Below are 12,759 nucleotides of genomic sequence, written 5' to 3' on the forward strand. Positions count from 1 at the left end.
CAGAATTAATACTACATTCCTATTGTTGGTTAAGTGTATTTATTTGGGATAAAGCTGAAGCAAACTTATATAATATCTCTATATTTTGCTAGCGCAACACTCTTCTGGGTGGAGTTTGCAGTGGTGGCACTGAAAACCTTCCATGAATATAACCTTCCATGAATAACAGCAAAAGAAGATTGAAAGCACTGTGCTTTAACTTACCCTTGACAGTATTATTATGATCATTATCACCATCATTATTCCTAAATTAACGAAGTATTCAAGGTGGGCTGACAATGGTAAAAACAAAAGTTTAAAACAAAGGCAGGAAGGGATTATGCTAATAGTGTTTTCCATAAAGAGATGGTGATAAACCTATTGCAGCATAATGGCCTTGCAACTATGTATGTTTATTTAGAATTAACGCCCTCTGTGTTCAATGAGACTTACTCCCTAGTAAGTATGATTAGCACTACAGCCTAAATATTATAAGAGAATATTGTATGTAAATAGGAAAACAGGTACCAAGCTACAGATGTTCCTTGTCAAATAAATTCCTACTTTGCCTTCTTTAGCACCAAGCTAAACTCACAGCTAATTGGTTCTCAGCAGTGATGAGGAGTTTTTGTTGTTGTTGTTATTGTTGTTTTCAATTCAATTGAGTTTCTTGGCCTTCAATTCAGGCTTCTGTGCTTCTGTCAAATTTACACAAAAATGCTGTATTGATTTGAGAGCTCCAATTTCTCCTTCCAATAGTCTTTTAAAGGCATGAAGTTCACTGTAAACTGAGGCAGTAGCTAGACCTAAGGTTTATCCCAGAATCATCCCAGGTTCGTCCCTGCCTGAGCACTGGATGCCCTGTGTGGCACTTAGATGAACAGGTTTGACCTCAGGATAATCCTGGGATAAATGTTAAGTCTAGCTACAGCCTGAGCATATTTAGAGATTGCTGTGCCTTGAGTTTCTTAAGAATTTGTATAAAACATATAATAGCAGCAACTGTTTCTCATCTATGCATGTCCATTGCCCATCTACCTGAAATGTTGCTCCTTTCCTTCTCTACATGTTAAACATGACCGCTTTCAATCTTTTCTATAGGATACATTCTGTTTATGATGGCTACATGCATGGCCAAGAGAGAATGCATCACCCCAAAACAGGACACAGATTGTCATAAAATGTGTATGTGCTGATGTAAAGGTTGAGATGAAGATTTAGGAAATATGTATGATTATTTACATAATACATCACCATAGCAGGGAAGGTGGTGATCAGTGAGCTATATGCAGCATGCTCATTCTGTGCTAGGTACTAACTGTTGATGGGCTTCAATGCTCCTGTTCTGCCTTTCTTTATCTTTTAGTCAGATTTGGTCAGCCCTTCAAATAGACGATGCCTTTAAATAGAGGATTCTCTGGGAGCCCCTATTTAAAGTAGGACCTGTGTTTTTTAGGCACACCATCCCTCTGTATGGAAAAATAATAACACAAACAAATAGAAGGCAGTAGTTTTTAAATGACCAATATATATAAGGTGCCTGAACGCACACAACTACCCAAACCACTAGTGGAGAGAGATGATTAACAAGAAACCCATTTATTATTATACAAAAATTACAAAAAAGCTGATGTATCCCATAGTTGTTAAACAATAGTGGTGTTGGGTACTATAATGCAATAAACCAATAATTGGAATGATATTCCTACTATAAGACTATGCAACTCTATAATATAGCCCAACAAAAAAACACTAACACACTTTAGTATATTAAACACATCTGGCAAAACATCAGTACATAAACATATATTCACGGATATATTATAAATAAGGTTTTTCTTATTATATTTTGTTCTTATTATATTTTGTTCTTTCCAGCGTTGTACGTTGTTGACAGGATTTTGCAATAAACTTCCCGTTTTCGCTGCTCAAGCTTCCTCGGAACAAATGCTACAGAGATTTATTTATTTATTTATTACATTTCTATATTGCCCAATAGCCGAAGCTCTCTGGAGATAAGATAATATTATTTATATAATCATCACATTTAGTCTAGATATCTCTATAATTATAAAATCCAAGCACTCATTTCTAAGTCAGCCTAAAAATCACTCACCCATATCAGGTTAAACCGTCAATTATAGAATATTCATCCTCAAAAACTTTCTCGCGGGGGAGAAAACCCCTCCAATTGAAGGCTGTGGAAAACCATAAATTTGGCCTTTTAGAAAATAAACATCATCTTTCTGTTTCAAAGAGTTACCGAGAGCTCCAAAAAGTTATCTTACCGGCCTGTCTGTTTATGGTCTGAAGAAAAACTCGGAAAGCAGCTGTGTCTGATTATAACCACAGTAGTCCTTTTTATCAAGGAAAACAGCTACTTAATTGGAAAAGGCTTTTATCCTGCCAAGAAGACCGAATAATCTATGCTAGCATTAAGACCATGTGGATAGATTGTATCCAATCGAAAAGTCCATTCAGCCTCTTTTTTGAGTAATAAGTCATTATAATCAGTCCAAGAGTATGGGTCAATATAGATTCTATCAATGACTAAAAATTTAAAGTCATCATATTTGTGTGATAATTCCATAAAATGCTGTACCATTGGTGCCTCCGTGACTTTATTCTTAATTTTAGAACGGTGTTCAATAATTCTTGTCCGGATGCTCCTTGTAGTTTTCCCCACATATAATAGTTTACATGGACAGATAATGATGTAGATGACATTCTTTGTAGAACAATTTGAGAAATGCCGTAAGTACAAAGTTTGGTTGGTCCTAGGATGAAGGAACTCTTTTGTTTGTAAACTTAGAGAACACATACCCCACACTTAAAGTGACCTTGGATGTTATTTAATGTTCTCCTTGGAGTTATAATGTCTGTATGTATTAGTTGATCCCGTAAGTTCCTGCTTCTTTTCAGACCCACTTGAGGAGGGGTAGTACATCCAGGTAAATGGCTCACTATGTGCCAATGTTTCCTTATAGACTTTATAATAGCATGTGATTATATAGGACAAATTATATAGGACAAATAATCAAAAGCACAAGTAATTGTATTTCTTGTAGATCTTTCTGTTTTTGATAATAATGTGGCTCTAGGCATGGCATCAGCCCTTTGCTCACTAGGGGTGTGCACGGACCCCCCAATCCGCTTCTCTTCCAGATTTGCAACTTCCAGATCGGCTCCGCTCCACTCCGCTTATGGTACGCTCCGCTTCGCTGCGAAGCTCTGGATCCGGATCAGAGCACTGCTTTTCCCCCCCATAGGCTTGCATTGAAATCCAAAAAAGCCTACAACTTTTTTCTGTTAATGTTAGAAACTTCAAACTCGGCACCATGTTAGCTTAACCATGTATACACATGCATGCCAAGCCTCAAGCAAATCCGTTGAATTTTCACTGGGAAATTAACAAATAGCTTTTTTGCTGTTTGACAGAATTAAGATGACATTTACATGCATAGTAGCCCCTTCGGAGGGTATAATCTGCCAACTTTCAGACAAATGGATGCAGGGGATTTTGTCCAAGTATCTTAACATTTTGATTTTCTCCTTTTCTTAAAGGAACTGCTGATAAGCTTTTTATTTCTTGGCAAAATTGGATGAAATTTGCAGGCATAGTTGACCTTTCTGGGAGATCTGGCCTGTGACTCTGGGCATGTCTACACCATGCCTATATCCCAGGGTAGTCCTTGGATCATAGAATCATAGAATCATAGAATAGCAGAGTTGGAAGGGGCCTACAAGGCCATCGAGTCCAACCCCCTGCTCAATGCAGGAATCCACCCTAAAGCATCCCTGACAGATGGTTGTCCAGCTGCCTCTTGAATGCCTCTAGTGTGGGAGAGCCCACAACCTCCCTAGGTAGCTGATTCCATTGTTGCACTGCTCTAACAGTCAGGAAGTTTTTCCTGATGTCCAGCCGGAATCTGGCTTCCTTTAACTTGAGCCCGTTATTCCGTGTCCTGCACTCTAGGAGGATCGAGAAGAGATCCTGGCCCTCCTCTGTGTGACAACCTTTTAAGTATTTGAAGACTGCTATCATGTCTCCCCTCAATCTTCTCTTCTCCAGGCTAAACATGCCCAGTTCTTTCAGTCTCTCTTCATAGGGCTTTGTTTCTAGACCTCTGATCATCCTGGTTGCCCTCTTCTGAACACGCTCCAGCTTGTCTGCGTCCTTCTTGAATTGTGGTGCCCAGAACTGGACGCAATACTCTAGATGAGGCCTAACCAAGGCCGAATAGAGAGGAACCAGTACCTCACGTGATTTGGAAGCTATACTTCTATTAATGCAGCCCAAAATAGCATTTGCCTTTCTTGCAGCCATATCACACTGTTGGCTCATATTCAGCTTGTGATCTACAACAATTCCAAGATCTTTCTCGTTTGTAGTATTGCTGAGCCAAGTGTCCCCCATCTTGTAACTGTGCATTTGGTTTCTATTCCCTAAATGTAGAACTTGGCATTTATCCCTATTAAATTTCATCCTGTTGTTTTCAGCCCAGCACTCCAGCCTATCAAGATCACTTTGAAGTTTGTTTCTGTCTTCCAGGGTATTTGCTATCCCACCCAATTTTGTGTCATCTGCAAATTTGATCAGCGTTCCCTGCACCTCCTCGTCCAAATCATTAATAAAAATGTTGAAGAGCACTGGGCCCAGGACTGAGCCCTGCGGCACCCCACTCGTTGCCTCTCCCCAGTTTGAGAAGGTTCCATTGATAAGTACTCTTTGAGTCCGATTCTGTAGCCAACTGTGGATCCACCTAATAGTTGTTCCATCTAGCCCACTTTTAGCTAGTTTGTTAATCAGAATGTCATGTGGTACTTTGTCAAAAGCTTTGCTGAAGTCAAGATATATGACGTCCACAGCATTCCCACAGTCCACAAGGGAGGTTACCTGATCAAAAAATGAGATCAAATTAGTCTGACAGGATTTGTTCCTGACAAATCCATGTTGGCTTCTAGTAATCACTGCATTGATTTTAAGGTGTTTACAGATTGACTTCTTTATAATCTTCTCCAGAATTTTCCCAGGGATGGATGTCAGACTGACTGGTCTGTAGTTCCCAGGTTCCTCCTTTTTGCCCTTTTTGAAGATAGGGACAACGTTAGCCCTCCTCCAGTCATCCGGCACCTCACCCGTCTTCCATGATTTTGCAAAGATAATAGACAAAGGTTCTGAGAGTTCTTCCGCTAGCTCCTTCATAACTCTTGGATGCAGTTACCTTCATTACTCTTGGATGCATCCACATGACACACAGGGGATCCTGGGGGCAACCTGGGGCAAGCAAGGACTTACCTCTGGATATCAGGAACTGTGGAAAACATGACTTTTCTGCAGTTCTGGGACCATGCTGCAGAGCGGGGCCATGTGGCCACTGCTCCCCGGGTCATCCTGTCCTCTACACAAATAGCGGGGCACTTGAAATGGGCACAGAGCTGCATGGCGGCAGCCCATGCCATTGGGGGTGGGGGGGTGGGGGGGGTAGCGGGGTCTGTTTTCTTACCTTTTGTGGTGGAGCGCAAGTGCACTGCTCTCTTTGTTTTTTTAAAAAATGGCGGCTGCGATATCTTTCCCGGATGTCATGCAGCCGTCAAGTCACCCAGGGAGGATCGCAGAAGCTGGTAAGTCTACAATCCTCCCCCTACACCCTTGTGGTGTAGACATGCCCTGTATGACCCTCCAAATTGATCATAGACTTTGGGAGACCCCAGATTTGTTTTGGACCAATTTGAAGAATGCTTAATTCAGTTTGGACAAATCCTGAAGCTATCCAATCTGCCTAATTTAGCATAGGATTTGTTTTTGATATGAATCTGATGCACAACCCTAAATATAACTAGCAATAAAATGAGAATGTTTTAGCATTTAAATATCAACCCAGTATATAAATGGGATAATAAATAAAATAATAATAAAACATCCTCCATTTAAAAAAAAACTTTCACAAACTTTAACACGTCCTAATCAGAAAATAAGTGCATTGTAAATTTGTTCTATAATGAATGCTTCACAAGTTATTTTGCCTCCATTATTTTCCTCTCTTTCTTTCTATTTTGAGGCACATCTTCAATCTGATGTGCCATGAATGATGTTTTACAGGACTCTGGAGGCTCATTTTCATTTAATACTTATCTATCAAAGTTGCCAGGTGAAGTTAATCCTGCAAGCAAAGGCAACCAAAGCAGAAACAATCAGTACCAGGCTTTGACAGCCGTGATGTGCTTTTCTGATCAGCTGTCTTCAGCAGAGATCAAAGGCCGATTACACATAAGCATCTGTGTTCATTTGACAGGGAGAGATCAACACAGGAATATTTTATATTTCAAAAAAAGGAAATGATCACAAAGAAAAGTCATTTGGATGCCACTGATGTTCTCCAGATCAAGCTGATACAATATGAAATGCTGACCAAAAAAGACCCAGTGGTATAGCCGTGACAGCAGCATCTGCACCTTTGCTGAGCCTTGAAACAGTTTCACCTGCCAGGTCTGTGTACTTGAGTTCATTCATTCTTCCTCTTTCATTCTTTTCCTGTTTTTCAGCAACATGGCTAAGGGCAAAAGCTACTTCGTTTTGTGGGCAGGCAAGCCTGCACGTTATTCTGTTGAGAAGAGCTGCCCTTGCTCAAATCAGTGAAAATACTTGTAGGAATCATTGTGTGAAATCCCACTTGTGCAAAACCTACACAAATAGCATATGATAACTTATACGTATAGATGCAAATGTAGAAATAATTGTTAGAATCACCCTTATCTGAGATCATGCGATTCAGGCTTGCAGCTACGAGCCAGAACTCTTTGATTAGAGGCAGTTCAACAAAACGCTCAGAAGGGAAAAGGGCTCCAGAGAATATTCAAAATATAAGAATAAGGTTTCCAGCATCAGAATGCAGGAAAATATAATATGGCTACTGTGGATTTAAATGGCATAACCTCTCACATCAACACCAAGATTTCAACATAGGTTGAAATCAGCTTATACCAACTACGCCCTTATCTGGACAGAGATAGCCTAGCTACAGTTATCCATGCTCTGATAACCTCTCGCTTGGATTACTGCAATGCGTTATACGTGGGGCTGCCTTTGAAAACGGTCCGGAAACTTCAGCTGGTACAAAACAGGGCAGCCCGTTTACTAACAGGGACTGGCCGGCGAGATCACATTACGCCAGTTCTTTTCCAGCTTCATTGGCTGCCAGTCCAGGTCCGTGCCCGATTCAAAGTGCTGGTATTGACATTTAAAGCCCTAAAGAGTTTGGGGCCAGGTTATTTGAAGGAACGCCTCCTCCCATACGTACCTGCCTGGCCCTTAAGATCATCTACAGGAACCCTTCTCCGTGAGCCCCTGCCAAAGGAAGTGAGGCAGGTGGCTACTAAGAGGAGAGCTTTCTCCGCTGTGGCACCCCGGCTGTGGAATGAGCTCCCCAGAGAGGTCCGCCTGGCGCATACACTGTACTGCTTTCATCGCCAGCTGAAGACCTTTTTATTCTCTCATTATTTTAACACTTAATTTTAACCTAAATTTAAATTTTACTGTTCTAACTCTGTATTTTAATCTTATATCAATTTTGTTGCGTGGTTTTATCCTGGTTGTGCTTTTTATACTGTATTTTGTAATTGTGCTTTTAACATGTTGGTTGTTTTATTATGGTTTTAATTTTTGTGAACCGCCCAGAGAGCTTCAGTTATTGGGCGGTATAGAAATGTAATAAATAAATAAATAAATAAATAAACAAACAAACTATCAAAAAGTCACTTCACTTGAGAAAGACAGACCAGGAACCCTCTTTGAAGACAGTGCTCAGTAAGATAGTCCACAAAATGTTTCTCTTAAACAACTTCCTGAATCAGCTGGAGTTGGAATGCCACCATCAGGAGAGGCAGCAGAATCAACTCAAGGAGCTCGAAGAATCTGTGGAGAAGGACTATAATGAAGCCCAGCATCTCATGGAAAATATACCCATCCACCTGCCCAAAGCAAATTCTGAACAGCGCTGTGGGCTTAACAGTAAAGAACGAGGAGCAGCATAGAGATGCAGAGGCTGACCATGCAAAGAAGCCAAGTGCATTAAAGAGGTGCCCTTTATCACGGCAGAGGAATTTGAGGCTGTCCCTGCATACATGCGAGGCCGCCTAACCTATAACCAAGTGAATGCAGGGATTCAAGAAATCAACAAGGCAGTGGTTAGCAAGTGCAAGATCATGCACCAGCCTGCTAAATCCATGTCCAGCACCGCCAGGAACCTCTACTTCAGATTCCAGGCAGAAGAAACCAAGGATACGAAAGGCGAGTTCTTTATCGTGGAGGCCGATATCGAAGAGTTCACGCAACTGAAGGTGGACGAACGTTTCCACAGCATCCTGACCATCGTGCGGCACTGCCAGAGACTACGAGAGATCCGCGGCTCGCGGCTCATTCGCTATGCCGTCTGCTGAGGTGCCGTGAGGGCGCCCGGGACTTGGGGTGGGCCGTCTTCAAGAACTGTGAAGAGAACGCTTTGTTGGTTTTGATTTTACGTGGCAAAGCCGTGCCTTTGCGCCACCTCCTTCCTGTCATTATTAATTATTGTGAAGAGAAGATGGGTTTCTGTTTGTAAAATACAATATTTGTAATGTGATGGTGGTTTTCTGTTTTTGTAAAGAGATACATATGTTTGTCCAGCAAAAACTCATTTTCTCCCTCAGTTTGGCATTTCTACCTGTTCAGCTTAAATCACTGTCTGTGGCAAAATTGGGGACAAAAATGGGTTGAAATGTGACTAACCCAACCTTTTGAAGCTCGAGCTTCATTGGCATTACTGAAATGCCAATAAAGAGGTTTAAACAGCAAGTAAGTCAGAATCCTTGCAAACTTCCATTGACTTTCAGATACTTCCAGTGGAGAGATCTAAATCGTTGCATTCCAAAGAATTTGCAGATGAACTGCCTGTGTGATGTGTGTGTCATTGAGCAAGAAGTGTGCGTGCGTTTGTGTGTATATGTGTGAGAGAGGGAGTGAGGGAGTATGCGGCAGAGTCTTGCTATTTACTGCTTTACTCTGTACAGCACCAAGTACACTGATGGTGCTATATAAATAATAATAATAATAATAATAATAATAATAATAATAATAATGTATGAATGTCTGTTTATAGAGGCATCAGATTGAGGATTCATCTGTTGTCTCCTCAAATGGCTTGCAGGGGAAACGGTTTCACTTGCACTGGTTGAATCTGGGAGTTTATTTATTTATTTATTTATTTATTTATTACATTTCTATACTGCCCAATAGCCGGAGCTCTCTGGGCGGTTCACAAAAACGAGTTACGATCTCAACGTTACTCAAAAAATTAACGAATGCTGCCTAGTAGGAAAATGGAGGCTCCCAACATCGAAGACCGGGGGTTACAATTTGCACGTATTGGGGCCCAATGAAGGACCTTGCTGCCAGGGGAAAAGGCTCCCAGATATTGTGGTACTTGGCTGACAGATGTCAATCTGGATACTGTTTTATACTGTTGTTTTTATATTTTTGATGGTTTTAAAGTTTGTATACTTTTTTTTAATGTTCACTGTTTTTAACTTTTGTAAACCGCCCAGAGAGCTTCGGCTATGGGGCGGTATATAAATTAAATAAATAAAGAAAGAAAGAATTGAAATTGAAATACAGTCTATCTGACCATAGTGGGGGAGAGAGTGTGACCAAGTGACTCATGTGTCCCTGCTCAGTCTGCTGTCCAGGTGCTGTTGATGGACAACTTCAAGGCCTCTGCTCTTCCTTCTGATGGTTATTTAACTTTATCCAGGATTTGGATGGGACAACCCCCCACCCCAATAGAGGATGCCTTTAAATAGAGGACACATGGCCACCCTAAGTCTCTATCCACAAAATCCTTCTGAATTTCTTTAGCCCACTTTCTAATGTGTAGAAAGTTCTCACATGCAGCCCGGCAATGGGACCATGAAACTGGGGAAGGGGGCAGTCTCTGATCTGCTGCTGTCTCTCTCTCTACCCATGGGATAGTCTTGTAAAATATGAAGTCCAAAAAGGTGTTACTATCAGTGAATGAGTGGTTGTACTTGACACCCTTAAGCAGGTGCATTTCTACACCATATCACAAGTTCTTAATGTTCAAGATAGTATGCCTGAATAATCTATGCCGGTAGGGAGGTGGTGGGTCTAGAAGATGAGAACACACTAGCATCCATTTTTCTTGTTAATCACAAAATGATGCAGGGGAAGGGAACAACTCATTTTTGCTCCATAGAGCAAGGGTAGGTATAAAGTACATCTCCAACTGTTTTGGATGCCTGGCATTCCTGACCACTGGCCATGCTGGGGATTGTGGAATTGAAGTCCAAAACATCTGGAGAACTACCTTCTGCACCCTTGCCATAGTGGGTATCTCTGAGAGACATGCTGGCATGTGCCACACTAGAATTGAATATTTCCAACCCTTTCTGTATGTGATGGGGGAGGACAATGGTAGGAGAGCAGCCATACTGATAGCAAGCCTCCTTTCGGAGATGGGGAAGCAAGAGGAAGAGGAAATATGAGCTTCTCTTCAGAGAGGGGAAAGGAAGGAAGTTTATAGCCTCGGGCTAAATTCAAGCATAGCAAGATCTAGCTGTTACATAACAACCTCCAAAAGAGCCTGGTTCTTCCGTTCCTTTTATTGGTACCATTCTGGAGTAAATTCTTTTGAAGTGTGTTGATTTTGCACCAGAAGCCAGCAGGTATAAGCGAGAGAGGACGAGCTCATGGGAGTGGAACCGTTACTTCCGATACAGATCTGTCATTTAGGGGAGATGAAAGGTTGCTGCTCAGTAAGGGCTCCTTTTAAAGATTTCAAAGATCTGATTGATCTGTAGCCTTCTCCTCACCAGCTGTGCATAGCAACACTGGAAGTTTCTCTTCACTTTCAGGAACTGGGTATAAATATCCTAATTTCTTTGCAACATCTGGCCCTGTGCATCCCAGTGGGAGCGATAAGTTAGTTAAGGCCATCTTGGTGAAAAATAATTCAAACTTTTGTGACTTAGCAATATACGAGTTCTCTCTACATTTTTTCCCACAAAACAAATTCTTCTTTGGATTGGCCCAAATGGGATGTAACTAAGGCATGTCTAACCATGGTGAGATTAGACATCTCTAGAAAGGGGTGCGGTTGCCACAATAAACTCAGCTATGGAAATGCAATCCTGGCCACTGGTGAAACCTGGCCTAGATTAATAAACAGAGTCCTAACTCAATTATGGGCCACAGTATATAGGTGAGTCTTGAAGACCTATAATGAGGGGTTTTATTGGACATCCCTTGTTCCCACCAGTCTAATTGCTCTTACAGGCAGGTACACAAGTAGAGCCTCCAATGCTGATTTCAGAGCATGGACAGCTTATTATGGGTTAAGGAGCCTGCATCCAAACTATTTAGGGATTGGAAGACCAATTCCAACACTTTATATTGGGCCCAGGAATGCATTGACATTGGTACAATATAGGCCAGGGGTCCCTAGCACTGTGGGCATCATGCCACTCATGGGCACCTCCAATGGCACTTGTGAATGGGTCCCCAACTTGGTGTCTGCAGTCACCCAAAATATGTATTCGTTCCCCCCCCCCATATTTTTTAAAAATCTACATCCATGGATTTCTATGAAATGCATACAACTTTCTAGCAGTTATACATTGCCTGCAACAAAAGCAGAGCAAATATCCAAATAAGTATGCATTTGAACTTGAAGGTGACATCTATATGCCACCCTTTCACATATTGAAAGTGTTGTAAGGTTCTCAATCCATTGCATTATAGAAAGTGAGTGTTTATCCAGCTGGACATCAGAAAAATCTTCCTGACTATTAGAGCAGTACAACAATGGAACAATTACCCAGGGAGGTCATGGGCTCTCCCACAGTACAGGCATTCAAGAGGCTGCTGGATAACCATCTGTCAGGGATGTTTTGAGGTGGATTCCTGCATTGAGCAGAGGGTTGAACTCGATGGCCTTGTAGGCCCCTTCCAGCTCTACTATTTTATGATTCTATGATCCTTGCAATGTTGCAATAGCTGTCTTTTAGCTGATAGAAGGGTGCAGGGAATCCATTTACACTGACCATTTATTAATTTCCATGAAGGAGGTAAATAATTTAAAAGAGTGCATACATCAGTGAATATTAAAGACTGTTCCGGTATAACATTTTTCTGTGTAATAGCCTCCCCACAAAACGAATCAACTCATAGACATTGCCAAAATATACGTTTAAAAGAAGTATTACCTGTATTGCATTGCCAGCAATAAGCTGAATTAAACGATCTCTTCTTAAAGAGAATAAGGCACAGCCTAAGATCCATAGCCATGAAAGGTAGATGCCTAAGCAGAAATCCACTGATTGGGCCCAAAGCAGAATCTCAAATTCCCAAATGCACCCACAGGCCTGAAAAGGATGGGGACCCCTGATATAGCCAATACTATATTATATAGGTGTCATGTGACCTGACCGTCTAGCACCTGCCAGTACTCCAGTGGCCACATTTGGTACCAGATGAAGTTCCCAAGCCATTTTTAAAGGCAGCTCCACAGAGAACACATTGCAGTAAACCAGCCTGGATGTCACTAGAGCATGGATAACTGAAGCAAGGATATACACAAAGGCTTTATAAAAGTATTGACGCACACTGACAACTGTTGGGGCCCATGATGCATTCCATATACCATTTTCAAACTGCTTTCATAGTGTTATATCCTGCTTGGTGTAGGTCTGGCCCAGATAGAGTCACAGTTGCCATATCACCCTAAG

The 12,759-nt window shown here is 41.5% G+C and overlaps 1 protein-coding gene across 1 annotated transcript; it reads left to right on the plus strand.

The window, feature by feature from the left end:
• Window positions 1-6,886: 6,886 nt before the first annotated feature.
• LOC134402209 (spindle and kinetochore-associated protein 1-like) lies at window positions 6,887-8,435 on the plus strand. The gene is given in 2 exon segments (XM_063131567.1): window positions 6,887-6,942; window positions 7,725-8,435. Coding segments are annotated over 2 exon segments (750 nt in total). The 3' UTR covers window positions 8,419-8,435.
• Window positions 8,436-12,759: the final 4,324 nt, after the last annotated feature.

This window comes from Elgaria multicarinata, chromosome 8, assembly GCF_023053635.1.
Source record: "Elgaria multicarinata webbii isolate HBS135686 ecotype San Diego chromosome 8, rElgMul1.1.pri, whole genome shotgun sequence".
Classification (NCBI taxonomy): Eukaryota; Metazoa; Chordata; class Lepidosauria; order Squamata; family Anguidae; genus Elgaria; species Elgaria multicarinata.